This window comes from Gymnogyps californianus, chromosome 6 (assembly GCF_018139145.2).
Source record: "Gymnogyps californianus isolate 813 chromosome 6, ASM1813914v2, whole genome shotgun sequence".
Classification (NCBI taxonomy): Eukaryota; Metazoa; Chordata; class Aves; order Accipitriformes; family Cathartidae; genus Gymnogyps; species Gymnogyps californianus.
The window spans coordinates 11,916,399-11,936,074 of record NC_059476.1 but is presented as its reverse complement, the minus strand read 5'-3'; the positions used below and the strand labels follow the sequence as shown (position 1 = coordinate 11,936,074).

The 19,676-nt window shown below is 41.9% G+C and overlaps 1 protein-coding gene across 1 annotated transcript in view; it reads left to right on the top strand.

Moving 5' to 3' along the window:
• The window catches only part of RBM20 (RNA binding motif protein 20), a 31,088-nt gene extending 13,214 nt beyond the window's left edge, over positions 1-17,874 (top strand). Inside the window, exons 6-14 of the mRNA XM_050898994.1 lie at positions 908-1,051; positions 2,441-2,572; positions 4,434-4,513; positions 5,324-6,011; positions 7,913-8,011; positions 9,474-10,143; positions 12,593-12,712; positions 13,478-13,599; positions 17,567-17,874. Coding sequence (XP_050754951.1) covers positions 908-1,051; positions 2,441-2,572; positions 4,434-4,513; positions 5,324-6,011; positions 7,913-8,011; positions 9,474-10,143; positions 12,593-12,712; positions 13,478-13,599; positions 17,567-17,677 — 2,166 coding nt within the window. The 3' untranslated portion in view covers positions 17,678-17,874. The remainder of the gene's footprint in view (positions 1-907; positions 1,052-2,440; positions 2,573-4,433; positions 4,514-5,323; positions 6,012-7,912; positions 8,012-9,473; positions 10,144-12,592; positions 12,713-13,477; positions 13,600-17,566) is intronic.
• Positions 17,875-19,676: the final 1,802 nt, after the last annotated feature.

The window sequence follows — 19,676 nt, the reverse complement described above, 5'->3', positions numbered from 1 at the left end:
GTTAAATGGGGTCACTTTTACCCCCGGCCCAGTCTGTTCCAGGAGGGCAGAAGGAGGATTTAAATTCAGCCCCTGCTATCCTGAACACCTCTGTAGTCACCTAAGCTGATTTCTAACGTCCATAAATTCAGCAGGGACTGCAGCGAGCATCTGTTTCAATTTCCAGGCACCACTAGCACCACATAAATGGGCGTTTAAGGAATACTTAAAAATACTAATTTTTTGTGCATTGCTTGCAAATTATCTGCTAAGGGCCTTTTACTCAGCGATAGTGCATGGTGTCTTCATGTGTGGGGAAGGCACAGAGCCCCCAGTGGGACCTACAGATGCAGATGGGCTGGGGAAGGCTGGCTGACTTGGCAGAGGAGCTGTAGGGCTTGTGCTGGCGTACCAGATGGGTACCAGCCCTGCAGGGAGCTCGTCAGGAGGGGCTGAGACCTCCCTATGGCAGGGGCATCCTCCATCTCCAAACACCGAGGGGCCTCCAAACTCTCACTGGTGCTGAATACAGTGCAGTGGCCTGTGCCCGTGGCAGCCCAGCCCTCTGCTGTGACATGCCGGGGAGCTGAAGCCCTGGAGTCCATAACGTTTGAGGTGGCAAGTTAGCTTTTGCAGCAATATCGTTAATCCTGTTTGAATGAGAGCATCTCTTCTAGAAATCCTCTCTGGACTTTGTAATGTCCAGGGATGGAGACTCCATTGCAAGCTGCACTGTGGTTAAACATTTCCCTTCCCATTTGTATTTCTAAACCAGGATGTTAAAATACAAGGTTTTAAAGAAGACTATTTGTCCTTAATAACAGGTACACAGAACAGAACATTTCATTTTTTGCAGAAATGTAAGGTCTTATCTAGTGGATGGAATATCTAAGATAAAAACATCGTTTTGAGTTGTTTTTTTCCCCAGTTTCCCCAGAGGAAATCTACACTGGGTCGAGTTGTTCACATCTGCAACCTCCCTGAGGGAAGCTGCACAGAGAATGATGTCATTAACCTGGGCCTCCCATTTGGGAAGGTCACCAACTATATCCTCATGAAATCCACTAATCAGGTACTGTGCATTTGGGGTCACCGGTATTGACATCTATTGGCATAAAGACACATTACCATGAAGACAGAGTCTTTGGGGAAAATCTCTTTTTTTGTAATAGAAACTTAAATATATGAAGCCTGCTCTTAAAATAAAAAAAATTAGTGTTCGCAGGATGAGATGATGGCATAAACATGACCACTGCCTCATAGTTCTTGTTAAAAAAACCCAGAAATCTCAATGAAGAAGTGTTCTAAAACTGTACTTTAAAAAAAAAAAAAAAAATAGTTTCAGTAAAAGTGAATCACTTGGCCTTCTCTCAGCCATTTGTTAGGGTTACTTTCAGACTTCTCTTGTTCTGTTTGGGAGGTTTTTATTGCTTTCTTACCCATACTGGTAGAGCTGAACTGGCATTGAAGAATGACTTGCACTCTAGTCTGGTTCAGCTGTCCTACACTGCTGAGCTGTTGTTACAGCAGAGGCAGGTCCCACAATGGTGTAATTACAGTTACAAGCTGGTGGCAGAGCTCCCAGGCCATGGCTGCGCTGGGTGACGTGGCACAAACATGCTAAAGGAAGGCTGTGCCCTTACAGGGGGCACTGATGCCTCACTCACTCCCTTTTAATCTGCACCAGATTGTAGCAGAGCTCTTTCTTCAAGGTAGTTTAAGTCTACCTTAAGTAGCTTAAGTCTACCAGTGGTGGTAGGCTGGGAAGACTAGAAAATCTTCTCTCACGTATCTGCAGCAGACAGTACAGATGGATGTAGAATCCACGCCAGTGAGCAATGTTTGAGATTGTAATGTTTCAAAATGAAGTCATTACAGAGCTGTGATTATATTCCTTGACCAGTTAAACTGCAGTCACATCAAATGCAATTTTTGTGTAAATAAAAGTGCTAGTTAACATCGCTCAGGTTTTTTAAACTCTTTTTTGGCTTTGTTCTGGCTGCTCATGCTCTGATGTTCTGCTTTTATCTGGGTCCCTTGCAATTCTGCAAGACACAGCTGACATTCTCAGGAGCAGTGCATGCTGCAGCGTTGCAGTTCTGCGTCCTGTCAGCAGCTGACCATGGTGTAGAAGCACCAGTGAGGAAGCGAGGGAAAGGTCCTGTTTTCATATATCAAGAAAGATTAGATTCAGTCATTTAGTTTTTAACTAAACTGGCTTCTAAAGTTGCATATTGGCTTTAATAGCTGGGTTGAAACTATTATTTGTAGTTAAAAGGAGGCTGAGCAATGGACTGAGTGTTACTATTTCAGCTCCAGGGCTGGAAAGCTACCCAGTTCTGTACGATCAAGACATTTTGCATGAGAAGAATCCAAACAAAAATTGTTGTGCTGCCTTTTCTCTCTTATACTTTGTATTTAATTATGTAGTAGATTTTAAAGCTCTCCCCATTTGTGCTAGGCCTTTCTGGAAATGGCTTACAGTGAAGCAGCACAAGCCATGGTGCAGTACTACAAAGAAAAACCTGCTATGATAAATGATGACAAGTTACTTATTAGGATGTCTAAAAGATACAAGGAATTGCAGCTGAAGGTAAGATAGTAATTCCTGATCAGATTTCTTGAGTTTCCATAGCACGTCCTGGAGAATACATCTAAAAATCTTTGCTGATTACTGATTTCTAATAAATGCTTTAGTATTATGGAAAAAGAAATTAAGAAAGATAAATTAATGAATGTATGTTAACGATCTTTTATACTTAGCTGCTTGCTCTTTTTCTAAATTTTAACTCTTGGAAGAGATCCCATTTTCTCTGGTCCTTTCATACCATTATTTCAAAAATCCCTTCTGAGCTTCCTTCTGAGCGGGCTCCCCACATTGCTTGGTCTAACAAAGGTCTAAAACACAGCCATATGTAAGATACAACATGTCAGCAAAAATAAGATGGTCCTATCCTTTTAGTCAGGCATTAAGCCTGAAGCAATGCTTTTCACTGCTTGCATGCTTGAGCCATAGTACAGTCTCTATACCACGCAGTAATGGCAGGGCTAAACATCACACTGATTTCTTTTTCTTTCTTTCTTCTGAATGACCTAAATTAAAAAGCAAGATTTATTTTTTTTTTTTACATAGAGTCAGAACAGAGCAATAGTCTTTGGACCTTCTGTAGAGTGTGTGACACTTCTGATGTGGACACCTGAGTGATGTCCAAACATCAGTGCTCTTGTGAGCATATTTATGGAAGTTTATGTACTGCCATGTGTAATGCTAAGAGTATTTTGTTTTTCATGGAGACTTGGACTGGAACTGGCAATGCAGAGCTGAAAAGCTTCATATTGTATTATCTAACACAGCACAAAGTTATTTTATAAAATAACTCTGTAATGTTCCAAGTTAAGAGGTTAAAGGGCCTTTTATGAGCCTTGAGGAAAAACAAGTAACTCAGATGATTTGGTTTGACCTTTGGAAAAGTCTCTTTCTCTCCTGTACGTGTATAATAAGGAGACTTAAAGGAGTTGCCAAAAGTTCGTAAACCGGGGCAGTCTTTCTTAGTTTGGTATGGTGAAGGGTTCAGATGTAAGGTGGCAAAGACTGTGCATCTTAGCGTAGAGGCAGAACAGGAATTACCCAGGAGAGTGTGGTAGTTTGCCTAGATTTCAGGAACATTTTCAGCCTTTCCAATGGCAGTTTTTCAGGTCATGGCATTATTTTTCTCTGCACGAGCAAAAGCCCTTTCTCTTTGTTAAAAACAAACAAACAAAAGTGCAACATGGAAGGGGGAATATGCATGAGCTATTTACCACTACAAACTGCTCTGAGTTCCTGCATGATTATGTTGCTCAGCTGTGCATGCTCCAAGTGTTTGATGAATTGCGTGCACTCCAGCCTGGAGTAGCGCATCTTTTGTAAATGATCTTGAATCTCAAGTAATCAACACTTCCAGTATGCATCTTTCTTGCACTTAGCTTTTCTGAAGCTCTTGTGTCTAAACATAGTCTTTTAGAGCTATACTCCAGAATGAGCTAAACTCTGACATGAAGAGAAGGCAGTTCATTCCTAGAGGATCAGAGATAGGCTGCTATACATATTTAATTCAGATACTAGAAAAATTGTCTGGTTTGTTTCCTCTTACATCCAATTCCTAGAAAATACTCTGTAGTGAATGTGTAACAGGGAAAGGCAAGCTAGTTTTCAAAGCCTGTTACAGCAGCCAAGTATGAGGAGAAAGTGCTACAACATAATGGAGCAAATTTTCCATTTGTATCATTTTACTGCTTTGATTGTGTTATTGAGATACCAGCTGCAGAAAAGACTGTAACCACAACACTGAAACCAAATATTTCTCAGTAGTAGCATAATTGAATGATGCACGGATGCTGTTTCTTGAAGGACAAATCACCTATATTAGCTTGGAGAGTAGTGCAGCATGCTAAACAGTGTCTGTCTTATTTAGAAACCAGGTAAGAACGTGGCTGCTATCATCCAGGACATCCACTCGCAGAGGGAGAGGGACCTGCTGCGTGAAGTGGACAGGTAAAGTTTCTCCATAGTTTGGAATTGGGACCTGGATAAGTCTGTAAAACTGCAGGTAGAAAAAGCATTATCTGTGTGCTTCCCTCTCTTATCTCATTTGCTTTCTTAATTTGGATTTCACTTCAAATCACTAAAAATATAAGTGGGTACAATAGTAGGTACAGGGCCTATATAATGAGATCAGATTGAACCTGTGCATGTTATGAAAATAAATGAACTCTTTCCTACTGATGATGACTCAGAAAAGACACCTGGCATGTGAAGAACACATAAATGAAGCTGTTCCCCTCTCCTCCCCCTTGAGTGAAAAGCGTAAAGGCTGGGGGTGCTGCGAGACCTAGCAGGAAGGAGCCGGTTCAGATTAAAATGTATTTGGGTATATTTCTGATCTGCCTGACATTTGGACCTTCCAGCAAAAATGGAGAGGAATCGCAGTCCTAAAACATCTCTTTTAAACAGGTGACCTTTGTCACTTTTGTCTCAGAGATGCCCTAGATGAGTGAGTATTAAGGGTACAGACATTAGGATTATTGTAAAGGTGTTAATATATTATAAGCTAAACCCCTATGACATGCTTTTAAGAGTGAATGAATATATTCTTGACAGATCTGTGGGGATTTAGTGCAGCTCTGTGGATATGACACTGCCTTTTCTCTTGTTCACTGTGTTTGAGCTGTGCAGTGCATGTCTGTGAAAGGCCTGGGGTCTCAGGTTCGCAGGCACCAGGGCAGTCCCCATGTGTTTCCAGTGTGCAAGAACTTGGTAGACCACAGTGGGTCAGCCGGTTACAGCTGCCTTTTCCCTCTGCAGCAGGTATGGCACGGAGAGGCCCCGCTCTCGCAGCCCTATAAGCCGCTCCCTGTCGCCCCGATCCCACACTCCCAGCTTTACTTCCTGCAGTTCACCCCACAGCCCGATGGGGACCGGCAGGACCGACTGGGGAAATGGGAGAGAGTCGTGGGATCAGTCCCCATATTCCCGACGGGAAGAGGAAAGAGACAGCAGAGAATGGCGAGAGAATGGGGATGAGAAGAGGGACAGGACTGACACGTGGGTACACGAGAGGAAACATTATTCCCGACAGCTGGACAAGTTTGATTTGGATGACCGGATTGAAGGAGGCAGAGGGCACAGAGAAAAATATTTAAGGAGTTGTTCCCCTGGCTCCCTTCACCCTTTATCTGGCTACAAGAGCAGGGAAGATGACTATTACCGAAAAACCTCTAAGTCAAAATCTGACAAGTTTCAGAGACAGCTGCAGGATTTACCTGGGAGATCTAAGAGAAAGGAAGAGGCAAAGTTAAGGGAACGCAGGCATTCTTACAGCGAGGACACTGCCAGGGAGGAGGCGGCTGAACAGAAGCACAGCAAAGCGTCTGAGGGTTCCAGGCAAAAACAAAGTGATAAGAATAAGGTGAAGAAAGCTGAAAAAGACCAAGAGGAAGATGCTGCTGCTGAAGGCAGTGATGTGAAGGAAACTAAACCTCCCGAGAATGAGGTAAATCGAGATCTCAAACTGTATGTAAGAAGGTAAATGCTGAAGTAATATGTTCTCTGAAATATTTTAGATCCATTGTTGTGGGTGTGGTGCTGGTGACATGGAAAGTTTTGCCATGATAAAATCAGGGAGTATAGTCCTAGAAGAGATCTTGGGAGGTCATCTTGTCTACGTCTTTGCCTGGATCATGCAGATCTATTACACCATTGCGGTGCTGGGTACATGGACATTGTCTTTCTGTGTCAAGCACAGAACCTCTGGGTAACCAGTGAGGGGAAGGGGACAGACAACTGAAAACAAAACCAAGTGACAGTCTGCTGTTTGCATGCAGGTTGTGTGTGCAGGGGCAATTGCTCTACTGCTCTCTCTTCTAAGCCTGTGCAGAATACCCTGTAGCTGCTCTCTCTGTATCCATCACCTCCTTCCACTGCCTGTGATGTGGATTGAGTTATTGGGAAATTAAGTGGTATTTTACAGGGATACGCAATATTTGTAGGACAATACAGGGAACTGGTTGTTATACTGCTAAAATGGGGAATGAACTTTTAATGAGGAACATTTCCTTTTTGGTCAACTCAACAGAGCAATTGGTTTCTATTAATCATATGTCCTGACCCTCAGCTGTGGCAGGGATAATTCACACCACTCCCTTTAATGTGCTGGCAGGAATCTCTTCCCATGGCAGAACCACTGAATCAGCTCACCTGTAACATTATGGGATCTCTGGAGAAATACTCCCAGTCAGTAAAGTGGCAGCGTTTGTGGGTTTGATTCTCCACTGGGAAAAAGTGGAGAGGGAACAGATCAAGATGCCTCATTCGCTCAGTCCCAGTACGGCCCAGGCTCATGTCCCCACCCTGTGGGGATCTTGTTACTGGCTCTTGGCCACCTTGCCTCCCCCAGTCCCCCCTGGAGATACACTGCTGCCATCCACCCCCAGGGATGCTGGCACAGGAGGCTGCAGAGCTGCTTTGCTGACCAGGGGTCCATCTCTAGCCTGTCACTTTGTGCTGCCAGGGCCATATTCAGTTGTTTTTAGTTGACCTTGTGTTCGTTCTTCTCACGTGGGAGCAAGGTTGGTGGAAATCACTAGATCTTGTAACTCAGCTAGTCTCTGTAACAGGCAGCAGCCATGTTACCTCATGCCATAGATATGTGTGTCTGTGCCACCTTTTGTCATCTTTCTCCTTTGGCTGGTATTTCACTGTGATGGATGGTTCCTTGGGAGGAGATGTCAGAGAGAAATGTCAGACAGCATCCTAAATCACCAGTGTTGCACACTCCTCTGCATGTTTTTCAAGTTCTTTTATGTGGCTTTGTTAAAGGCATACCTCTCCAGGGACTACTGCTAATAATTTATTTTAAAAGGAAGAAATAGGTTTGAATGTCTTGAACTCACACTTTTGCTTCGCCCCTCTTTTACCAAGTGCCATGTAGTACTGTGGTTTTGTTCTGCCAAAGTATGAACTGTGCAAGCAATTGCATTCTCAACTGATTCTACATCAATAAACAAAACAGTTGAGGTGTTTTGCAGAGTTTTAACACTGCTGCTCTCCTTACCATGTCTGAGCCAACATAACAGATGTGGGTAGAGAACAGAGGAGTGGAGGCTGGAAATTTTAACAAATTCACATTCTCCCCCACCTGTCTTCTAGCCAATTCTATGATATAAATTACATCTCTCTAATTTGTTTAAATTTCTTTTTCTTAATTCTTATTTGTGGAGCTTTGCTAATAGAATCCAGTTGTTGGGTCTTTTCCCACAGCCTAGTTGACTTGCATAAACTTTAGAAATAAAGAATGTGACCTTGTGAGTGACTTTGCTTCCCTAAACCCAGAATAGAAACGTACTAGAGCACCACTGTGTGTTGCTATACGTGTATCTGTTTTATTTATTTTAGCTTGGAAAAGAGGAGCAAGTTCCAGAGAAGAGCTCACCTTCAGCTAACAAACAAGGAAAAGAATCTGGAGAGATTCTGGAAAACACAAGAAAAGAGAAGGTTGGTGACACGTTGTTAGTGCAGCTTCCGCGACAAAATGAGTGAAAACCCAGGTTTGGTAGCACATTCTCCCAACTGAAATATTAAACCCCCATGGAAAGGCATGTAAAGGGGTTGTAGAAGGGGGTTGTCTAAATTAACTTGCCTTATCTTGACCTCTGCTTTAAGGGATAGCTTTTCCTGAAGTCTCCAGAACTCTTTTTTTAGTTGCTCTTTGCCAATGTACATTGCTTCACATGCATAGCCCTTGGCACTGGCAACTGTAAGTAATGTATGGCCAAGTGAACTGTGTAACTCTGTGAACCATGTGCAAAAATAGGAGATGCGGTCAGTTGGTGGAGAAGGAGGGGACTAATGATGTAAACTTTTCAGAACATTGGCCTTAGATGGACTACAGATAGTAGCCTCTTCTGATTGTTTCTGGTTTTAATTAAATAATGTCTTTACAGCACCCCTACTGCAGCATCGCAGTCGGGGACAGCAATGTCCTTGGAATTCCTCCAGCTTCATATCTGTAGGGTCATGGGTTGATGGTCAGATATGGAAGCTATTGATATCTGTTGCTGTAGAAAACTGATCTCCTGGCAAGAACAGTGTCAACTCCCAGAGTTTTCATGCTGTTTTAGGATTCTAGGAGGGGAAGTGTGGGAATGGCCAAACAGGAGGAGAATACAGATTATTAATAGATTATGTGTACACAATGAGTTTGAGAGTTGAAATCTAAGCTGCAAGTGTGTCTTAAAAGTAACATATACCTTATCATTCTAATACTTCTGAAGTCCAGTACTGGTGTCTGAGTCCTACGAGTCTATAATTGCATGTATGAGGTATTTCAGATTATGTACCTTGGAGTATAACTGTAAAACTGATTTTTCTTAAGGTCTAGGCCAATCTCTGCCAACACAGTCCCTGGCAGAGGGCTCTTGCTGGTGGAAGGAAATGACTGCAGAAGGTAGCCATGTTTTCTCAGTCACCGTAGGAATTTAAAGGACCTAGTCCAGCAAAGTGAAAGCCACAGTGGCTAGACTGGGGTTCAGTATATTCTCATTGTGCTGCCTATTTCTCGCCACCCTGGGATGGAAGTAGAGGAAGGGGAGAGGTTCATTTCCTTGGGGATCACATAGTAGTGTCAGTTGCATAATAAAGTATAACAGGTTGTACCTTGTTCTGCTGCTTACAGAAAAGTAAGAAGCAGGAGACTGGAGAGACTGTAATCCCCAAGGCAGTTACAGAATCTCCACAAAGTGACGTTTATGTGATAATTAAAAAGACATTGCTTGTCCTTGTGCATAAGGTTTAAAATCACAACACCAAGGCATATCGTTCTTTGAAACTAAAATACAAGAGGGGTTAGGCATGGCCAGATCAAAGTTCTTCCTGGTTACTGATGTTCAAAGCCCACTTTTTAACAGTGATGATCTATAATCACTGATCTCTCCAATGTTTTACATCTTTGTGACAGGACCGAGACTGGGAGAGTGGAAGTGAGATAGAAGGTGAGACCTGGTATCCTGCTAACATGGAGGAATTAGTGACAGTAGATGAAGTGGGAGAAGATGATTTAATTATGGAGCCTGATATAACTGAGCTTGAAGAAATAGTACCAGTTGATCAAAAAAATAAAACTGCTTCAGAAATGTGTCCCTGTATGTCAACCATGTTAGAACTGAAAAATGATCACAGCCACTTAAGCAGGAGTGAAGACAAATTTGCCCATAAAGCTTTAGAAACAAACTTCAGATCAGCAAAGGGCAGTGCAGCTTCTAGCGGCTGTCAGGATGATGAGGAGGATGATGATAATGATGATGCTGTAACTGAAGCATCAAGCCTAAATCTGGACCCTGAGCAGAAGCCAGAGGAATTGCAAGAAGACCAATCTGCTAAGGAGTCTGATCCCCAGCAGAAGGAAGGAAAAATTGATAAGAGCTCTGACACTCGTTTAGAGCCCGAAGATCACCATATACCTTCTGTTCATCTGAAAGAAGAAACTCTCCAGCTCCCTGATACATTTATAGATGATTACAAACAGATGGGATCACAAGGAGCTGAGAGCAGAGAAGTTATGGAAATGCTTGTTAAAAACGCTGGTGAAGAAACAAGACACGGAAGCCAAGAGTGTCCAGAGGCCACGGGTAACTACTGTTTTTTTTCTTTTCAGCCCACAGAGAGCCTTGCATGTTTTCTCTGACAGTAGACTGAAATTTATTGCTAACAAGAATAAATGTTGCTAACAGTATCAAGACTTGTCCTTGGAGCGGCTCAGTAAAAGAACCCCAGTGCCTTTCGCCAAGCTAAACCATTAGAGGCTCTTAGCTGAATAGTGTAAAGGAAATATGATAAGCAGCTTGCAAGCTTTCTGAAAGGCATAAGCTGCTATAATTGTCATGTCAAGGTTCACATGACTTTAGCTGAACTCTTTCAGTGCCCTGCTATATTTATTTTGAATTGTCAATGAAATGAGTGACAGTCTCTGAAGGTCAACAGAAAAGTATCTGTAATGTCTGGCTGGCTCCTGGACAAGGTGGGTATTCTTACACACTGTACTGAAGCGTTAGTAGCATGGAAATCATCCGTAGATTGTTACTTCTCAGTCCCTGTTCACACAAATACGTGCCTTTTGTCAGGACTTGCCTTACCATCTCCTGTTATCTATCACATGCTGCCTTTAATATAGCTAATAGGACATGCTGTGAGATAATGCCAATAAATGTAATCATAGCTGCCTATTAATATTTTAGCTGTCAGGAAAAAAGGGATCTTGAGTGTCTGAAAGTAAGTTCAGTTCCTCATCACACTTTCAAATGAAACTTGAGTGAATGGGCTGTGTATAATGAGGGGAAGTGGAAAACAACATAGAGCATGCTGGCCAGGAATGCTCTTTTTTGTTGCTACCAGAGTCCGTGTGATGGAGACGGGGTTGTGAACAGAAGTTGCTGGAAGATTTTTGAGGGTGCAATTTTCCACCAGAAAATGCTGGAACATTTAATGTGAATGTCTGATTTTGAACTAACAGCTTCCTCCAGGACAGATTTGAAACTCGCACAGTTTTCAATACTTACCTGTTTGGCCTGAAGACACCTTGCCAGGCTTTGCATATTTGGAGATAACACTGCTATGCGAACTCCCTGGGACTGGGAATGGCAAGGTTGGCTCCCCTGGGCTGCCCCCTTCACGGGCAGCCAGCTGACGAAAGAGTTGGGTATCCCAAGAGCATAGTTACTTTGGTGTTTTCAGCATCTCAGCTTCCAACTTGCCAGCAGGGAGCCTGGAAGCTCCAGGGGAGCTTGTGCTTCCCAGGTTTCTGCTGTGGACTTGATATCTGGGATCTGCAATGCAAGGCTCTAGGCTCTCTGCAAATGCAGCTGCCAGCTCAGAAGCCAAGAAATCAACTTAAGTGGGACTTAAGTTGCCACAAAGGCCCTGGGTGTCTTAAGAAGAGCTAACTGAAGCTTGTGAGTTTTCCAGGATCTCTGCTGCAGATTTGGAAACCTGGGATGGGCTTAAAGTTAACTTGAAAGCCAACCAGTCAGAATTTTATGTTATTTTCTTTTAAATCATGTAATAGACATATTTAAAACAATGAAGAAAAATTCATTCTCATAGCCAGAAATTGCAGATCTTTGAACTACAGACTTGAAAGGCAGGAAGGGTTTGGTCTGGGCAAAATGCATTTGTTTTATGAGAAAATATATCCCTTATCTAGGTGAAATTTGCAATGCAATAGAAATTTTGTCAGGGTAAGGGATCTAGTTCTTTGATGCAAGAACTGAAGAATAGGAATCAGACCAGTTTATCTGTAATTCTGTTGCTCTGTGATAGCAAATTTCTCTTTTTTTAAATAAAAGCAATTCACATGTTGGGAAGGGAGAGCATCTGTTCTTTTCACTGGCTTTATCTGCCTCAGCAAATCAATCCACTGTTTTCCACACCTTGAATCTCCTGCCTGCGTCCATTAACGTCGGTCAGCAGGGACCAACCATCCCATCCTTACTGGCCAGGAACCAAAATCTTCAAGTGGCCAAGAGCCATAAAGCAGAAACTATCCCTTGGAGAGCTGAGGATGGGAGAAGAGTGGCTCCAGGGAGAAGATGACAATGATACTGCAGGGGTCCTACCAGAGGAAGGTTTGCTCTGCCCACCCAGCTCCTTAGGCAGTTTGGGGATTTGCTCTCAGCAGGTCCTGCTGGCCCCCCCTTTCTCAGCAGCCTCTGTGTTAGCCCAGCTCCGTCACTGGTCATGCAGTACCATATGTGGTTACGGAGCTGCAGTCAGACCATGCTTGTGCCAGAGGCATGTATAATGTTATAGATCTATTTAGAGATTAAAATATGAAAAGAAAAAACATAATGAACGTGAAATTAGAAATAGAAAAATGGTCTACTGGAAGAAATAGGGGTGACTGCACAGTGTAGTACAGCTGTTGGAGTTGCACTGAGTAGGCCTCTGATTTGAATGGAAAAGCATTTTTTCCAGATTTTACTTCATTTATAGATCCACCCAGAAAGTGTTCCCAAGAAGTTTACAGACGTCTCTTTAAACTAATAAACTGTTTTCATTCAATACATTTATTCATTTGTTAAGCAAATTCTAGGTACCTGGAAATGAGATCTCTGGAATACCCGGAGGCAGAGTCTAAAAGAAGGCACTCGCCGCCAGGCTGGGAACAAGAGGACGTCTTCACCGAACTCAGCATTCCCCTGGGTATGTTGGGACGCCCAGGCCGCCCTGGGCCTGCAATGCCGCCCACTGCAATACCTAGAGCTTACAACAAGATGTCACTTTAAGGCTACTTGCTATATCTATTTTTCAGAGCAGATGTGAGGAGAGTGAAGGAACAGGGTATATGACAGAGGGGTAGCCGTTGAAAGAAACGGGCTTTTGATTATAGATCATTGCTAATTTCATTCCAGATGAATGGCAAAAGATACCTGTTAATGTCACTGATGAGATGAAATAAGTTCCCTTAGACTATGTATGAAATATATACGAAAAATACATAGTAATTTAAAAGTCTTTGTCATAAAAGTATTGATTATACTTTCAGTATAAGCAAAAATATTTGTTTTACTGTGTAAATACTGATCATGAGTAAAACACCTGGAAGAAGTACATCCTAAAGAGCAATCTGTGTAACTTAAGCATGAATTTACTGCTAATAAGTACTATTGCTACTCTAGCCCTTGAGGTTATCCAGTGAAATTTCTAGTCAATATTATGCACGAGAAGGTACATTTTTAAATATGTATAATATTTAAGAGAGAAGTGGAAGGTGGATTTGCAATGCACAGGATTTTAAACTGCAGCTCAGTATTGCAAAGTTAGGAAAATCAGAGAAGTGAATCCAGAATTCAGTCTTCATATCTATGTCATTTAACTAAGCAGCAACATTTTTCTTTGAAAACAAGTTCATTGTGGAGGGGAAGGGTTTCAACTGACATTTTAATGTAATTCAGAATTTCTCTATAGGTGTGGAATTTGTGGTGCCTAGAACTGGGTTTTACTGCAAGCTCTGTGGACTCTTCTACACAAATGAAGAGACAGCAAAGACAAGTCACTGCAGAAGTACTGTTCACTACAAAAATCTTCAGGTAAAAACACACTTGAAGCTAGCTAACAACTAGCTCATGGGGTGGATTGTGCGTAAGATAGATGGTGCTACAAAAAATTAGTTTTTATTCTGTGGACAGAATTCAGATGAAGTGAAATTTAGATAAGCAAAACTTTTCAGTAGTTCCAAATGTTAACATACTAAGTTCTCACTCCCAGGTCCTTGAAATCAACTTCTGGATCATAAATAAAATAGGGCCGGGTGATAATTTGATCTTCTCATCTACATTTGGTCCTTGTCACTAGCACAGCGTGCAACTCAGATCTTTAATTCTCTGTTCTTGAGGGTCCCAGACGTTTCTATCACTGGGAGTGAGCCCAGCAGCAGCCTTTCTTATTTCTTAATTTCAGGAGCATTAAACATGCCAGACTTATTTTTGCATTAGCGTGAATTTCTGCAGCGTGTTTCAGCATGCAGTACTTTGTGACGCACAGGCTCGCCGAGGCATTTCCTGTGACCCGCTGAAATCACCTCCCTATGCTACAGAACAGCACGGCGGTTCAGCCATGCAGAACACCACTATTGAATAATTTCTATAAGGATATGCAGAAGCATGTAATTACTTGTATGGTTTCCATAAGAATATGCCATAAGCATATCAGCACTTGATAACAGCACACAGAGACCATGGGTGCTTGCAGTTCAACCAAAAGACCCTACCTTTATCACTTTTCAGATGCACAGTTGATAGTATCAGTCATGACAGCATGAGCATTAACTGCCCTGCGCTGAGGACTCCTCAGAGGAGGTAGCCTTGCCTCTCCTCTCCTTGAGTCCCTGCCTGCGTGCAGGGTGTGTACGCTGCAGAAGACACTTCTGTTGGCATTCCTATAGTCTTAGCAAAAGTCATGAAAGAGCAAAGCAAAGCTGCTCCTTCTTTCTCTGTTCCTTCCCTCTGCCCATAGTAAATGCTGGAGCTCTGCTTCTCTTCAAGTAATAGCTATCTTTCCCTAGCTGGCTAGTAGGCATTGGCTTTTCTAGTGGCACTCAGAGTCAAACAATTTCTCTAGGAGAATTTTCTTCTTGACTTCTCTGAAGTTACGTAGCTGTAATCATATAAAGGCCTCTGGCTTTCAAAGACTGAGCCTGCAGAGCTGCGATGCTTGCTAATAATGGATCCTCCAAGTGTAAGCTTGAAAAACAGGTGCCCAGTTTGCATGCCTTTTTTTGCTTCATACAAAAAAATCCAGAGGGCTTCACCAGAGGTGGCACCACTCAGTGCAGGCTGTGTATCCCATGCGAGTCTGTCCCAAAGAAATTCGTGCTAAAGCAAAGATTGCAACTCCAGCCCCTGCCCGTGGCAACTGGCCCCATGGGAAGAAGAGGGATTTTTTTTCATTTTCTGAGTTATTTTGTTAAAGTCGTAGGAAAAAAGGTCCAACTAAAACTGAGTCAGTGTGAAAAAAACCTCTTTTTCTCCCTGTTAAGACATTTCCCATGAGCACTGTGGTAGATATCTAACACTGACTTGAGATAAAAGAACGAAGACCACAAAAGCTGTTAAAATTAAATCTGTCAAATATGGTAATGAAAACAGACTGTTCTGTTGAGCCGTACCTCTTATCTTACTAAATGGAGGAAGTAAATGTCTCATCCAACTTTTGCCCACTCAAGTGGAAACTCAGCAAATTTTAAATAATTGTTCTGTATTGCTAGAACCCTTTTAGTTGCAATAATGCTTATTTATGCGCTCTGCAAGAAATGTCAGTCTTCTCCTATGATGATGCAATTTAATGAGTGTATCCACCAGTGTAAGAACTATGGACTCTAACTTTCACTGTATGTGAAGCTATGGGACTGCTGCTGCAGACTGTCATTCTGTTATCTTGCCTACATGACAAATACCATTGTCCAGTGACAATGACATTGTCCCACATGCTCTCACGGCTATGAGTCTTTTATAGTTGATTTGCTACTTGTCGTCTTTCATGTGATCTCCTTGGAGCCACATCCAAAATACATGTTCAGTGTTTGGATTTGAATGCAAAACTAAACAGTTTGTTTGCCAGTTTTCTTCCAAAAGCCTTGCTTAGATGATGACGATTGTGTCTTGAAGTAAAATAGTCAACTTCATCTGAGTATGGTGTCCCTTGAAGAACAGCAATCACTGAAAAAAATTCATCTGTTTCTTTGTCAGCTTTGCAGACTTTCTGTAATTTTCCATTCTCTTCAGCTTAATAAATTATTTTCCCAGGTGGTATTTATATTTACAGATCCACTGCATTTTCCATGTCCAAAAAAATCCATCATTTGGCCGTCCCTCCCACCACTACCACAAAAAGCTGTCAGATTCATCTGGTGTAAGCTACCTTGGCAATTCAGTGCAGTATTTTATCCTGTTTTCCACTGGCTTTATGCAGTATTCATCAACACTTGTATTTAAATGAAAAAAAATTTTTTTCCTTGACTGTCTTTGCTATAAATTAATCTGAATGTCTTGTCTGTGAACTTCAAAACTGGTGTTTGTGGTACTCATGATAGTTGACAACGTCAGTTAAAGGTGGTGGATAAACCTCATCTTATTTTGGTGGGTAATCATTAAAAACAAAAATGCATGGGTTATCTGATCCAATGACAAGCGTTAGCGATTTATTACAGTTCATGGTGTACGGATCACTTCTCCCAGCCTTTATGGACCCTATATCTCTGTATACTACTTTAACATTTACTCTGGCTTGCTGCCACATGGAATTTTGTACCCAGGGATCAAGACTGAGAGTTGTGTAATTTCCACAGCCGAATCTCTATATTCAGAGTAACAAGGGGGCAGTCGTCATTTTGTCACAGGCATGCTCATTCATTACCGAGTCCCTTTCAGATGTACCTCTTACATCCAAAACTTGTATTTACGTGAGACAACCTGGCAGTCCTAACACAGCCCTTAGTATTTTTTACATCCATTTGTCATTTCACCTCTTCCCCATGGATGCCAAAGAGTAAACTGTACTCTGGGGGAATCCTGCAAGTAGATAAAATTTTGCAGGGATGTGAGATGGTCTTTTCAAAACAAATCAGAATGAATAAGCAGCTAGAAAAGAGAGTTTTATGATCCTAATAATGTGCAGGTCAATTATTCTTGCATGTGGTATATGTATAAGTCATTAATAAGAACATCTCTACATTATTATGTGGGAATTTCCCATGTGTCTCTCTAGACTAGCTGCTGCTGAAGAAGCTTCTTTCCATCCATTTCTAGGTCTGTTGACCTTGAATAAATACTTTGAGCACCATTTTCAGACCCACACCACTTCATCATCCATTTTGTGTGCACGTAGCTCTGCCAACTAAGAGCACTGCCAAAAGGCTGAAAGCCTCACTGGCCATGTCTGTATTTTTAAATCACACCAAGTACTTAAAGCACTGAAAGGCTTTATCTTAGAGAAACACAATAAATGTAAATACCCTAGCCAGACTGCTAAATTGTGTTAAATTATTACAGAGTTTGCTTATTCCCTTAAAACAACTGTTCTTGTGCAAAAGGTATATCTCTGAACTGGACATGCTGAAAATGTAATATATATGCTTTAAATTGTGACTCAGAAACTGCATCTATTTTCTGACACGCCAGTCTTATACTAGCATAATTCAGTTGACTCAGTGGAGTTAGTTCCTGCCCTATAGCATATGGGAGTAGAGAGTTTGCAAGGAGAAAAGGTGAGGTCTAGTTACACAGACTGATGGGGAGGCATGGTCCTCCTGGTTCTGTCACCAGTTCCCCTTGTGGCACAGAGTAAATCACTGAACTTCTGAGGCTTTCCATGTATTCAGGTAGTTTGCCTGACACAGCTGTATTTCCTGGCTTGAATTTTCACCAAAATGGGGCTTCTATGTGCTTTCTTCCCTTTTGAGATGTTAGGAGAGTGAGAGAGCTCCGAAAAGGCATAAAGCATCCCATGTTGTATATTTTCAGTTTTGGTAACGATGCTTTGTTTTTGATGTGATTACAGAAGTATCTATCCCAGCTTGCAGAAGAGAGCCTGAAAATGAAGGAAGAAGGCAGCCATCTGCCTCAGGATGACACTGGCATTGTTCCTCACTTTGCGAAGAAAAAACTGTGATGCGGATGAACTGGAAGAGCTATAATGAGTGAATGCTGATACTTTATTTTTTTTATTTCTATGATGTAACTGTTTGCACTGTACAGAGGAGGGGAAATAAAGAGCATGTTCCATGCATTTATGCCCAGAGTGCCATTAAAAACCAAAATGCCTGAAACTGTTTCCCACGGTGAAGCAATGCTGGCATATCTGTAAGAAGTGGAGCAATTCTTTCTCACACTCTGTGTGCTGGGAGTGGTTTCCTAGATTAAATCAGAATTCTCAGGGATTCTTAAAGTTTTAATTCTGATGTGACACATGAGGTCAGGCAGAGTATTTAGAAGCACTCAGCATCCTCCAGTGGACGCTGGAAGGAAAGGAGATGTGACTATAAATAGGCTTTAATGTTGCTTAAAATATCTTCAGCCATTTCACTCATTGCCCCAGTGAGAAGTAGGATTTGCATAGGACATCTGAAGCCATTGTGCTAAAACTAGTCAGTAGATGGCATAATATAAACCCCATCAGCATCCACCTCCATGTGTCTTAGAGCTTGGTGAAATGACAAAATGTTTATGTTGTTAAGCACTGACTGTACACTGACTGTGTTGTACAAATGCAGAGGGAGCCACAGTCTGTCCCAGGGACCTTATAGCCTGAACCCAGCACAGCGAGAGCAATTCGAATACACGTGCTGACAGCTAACCTGCTCTGGTTTTCAGCATTTTCCATGGTGTGATCAGGATGTTCTCCAGGTACCGTTGCATTTGAAACTCTTCTTTTTGATAATTCTAAAGGGTGCCGACTTTGAGTCTTACAGACTTGAAACTCTCACAAGAGGCTTTTTAAAGTGCCACATGTTCGGACCATGTCTCTTTTAGACATTTTATTCAAGATCCTTGCTTTTGGGGTCTTTGTTTTCTTTCAAGCTTGCTTTTCCTCAGCTTGGCAATGTTGAATTTTCCTGGTTTTCATGGAAAGATGCCAGACTTTTAATATTGTTTTTGTATTTTATTTCCCTGAATTTTTTAAGGCAAATACAACAACTGATGGCTCACAGAGTGCTGCACTGAGAACACAGGATGCACCAGCAGCTCTGGCATTATTATGAGCTATTGTTTCTGCACAGTTGTTGCTTAGTATTTTGCAAAGTCCCTTTGAAATGCACTGTACAAGTTTCTGGTTCATTTCAATAGGGCTTTGTGTAGTAAAGTGAATACGTATGCAAACCATTGCCAGAATTGATCCCGGAGTTATGCTTTTATAAAATGCCCCACGCAATCTAGACAGATGGGGATTTGCAGACATATTTCCATTCTTTGCCTGACTCTAATATTCGTCACAGTATGTGCTATAAAAATTGCTGGTGCTGGATGTCCTGTTTAGATGTTGTGCAGAGGAAATAGTTTCCCAGAAGGTTCTAGCCATCCCTAAGAATGACATGGATGTCACAAAATATTGCAAAGTGGCTAAATTGCCAAAACTGCTTCCACCAAAGTATTCGTTCCATTATGTCTTGTGCCAGCAGCCATGCTCGTTCTCTGAAGTACCCTGTAGCCAGGCAGTGTGTCTCAGAGGTGCTTGGTGGTGTTGCCTGAAGCCCTGTTCCATTTCATGGCCTGTGCTTTCCACTCGTTTTTACCAGAGGTAGGTTCAGATTTCATATTTGGAATTCCTGCTTCTTGCAAGTTGAGGGATTCTTTGCATCCCAGATTCAGACGTGGCCTATCCAAAAGACAAGGGGAAATGAAAAACATTACAGCCTAAATCCTCGTTTGTCCAGACCTGAAGTATGTTAAGACTTGGGTCTATCTGTCATTTAAAACAGCTTTTTTTTTTGTTTTTCCCTATGGAAAAAAAATAATAATATTGCAAACCAGGTATTTTTCCTTCAAGGGTTGGGTTTTTCTTTGACTGTTCGTTTTTCACATTGCAGTGAAATTTGAGCACAGGGCTGTTAGGGCAAGAGCTTGTATTGCAAGCTGTAAGATTACGAAAATGGCAGTAAAGATTGTGCAAT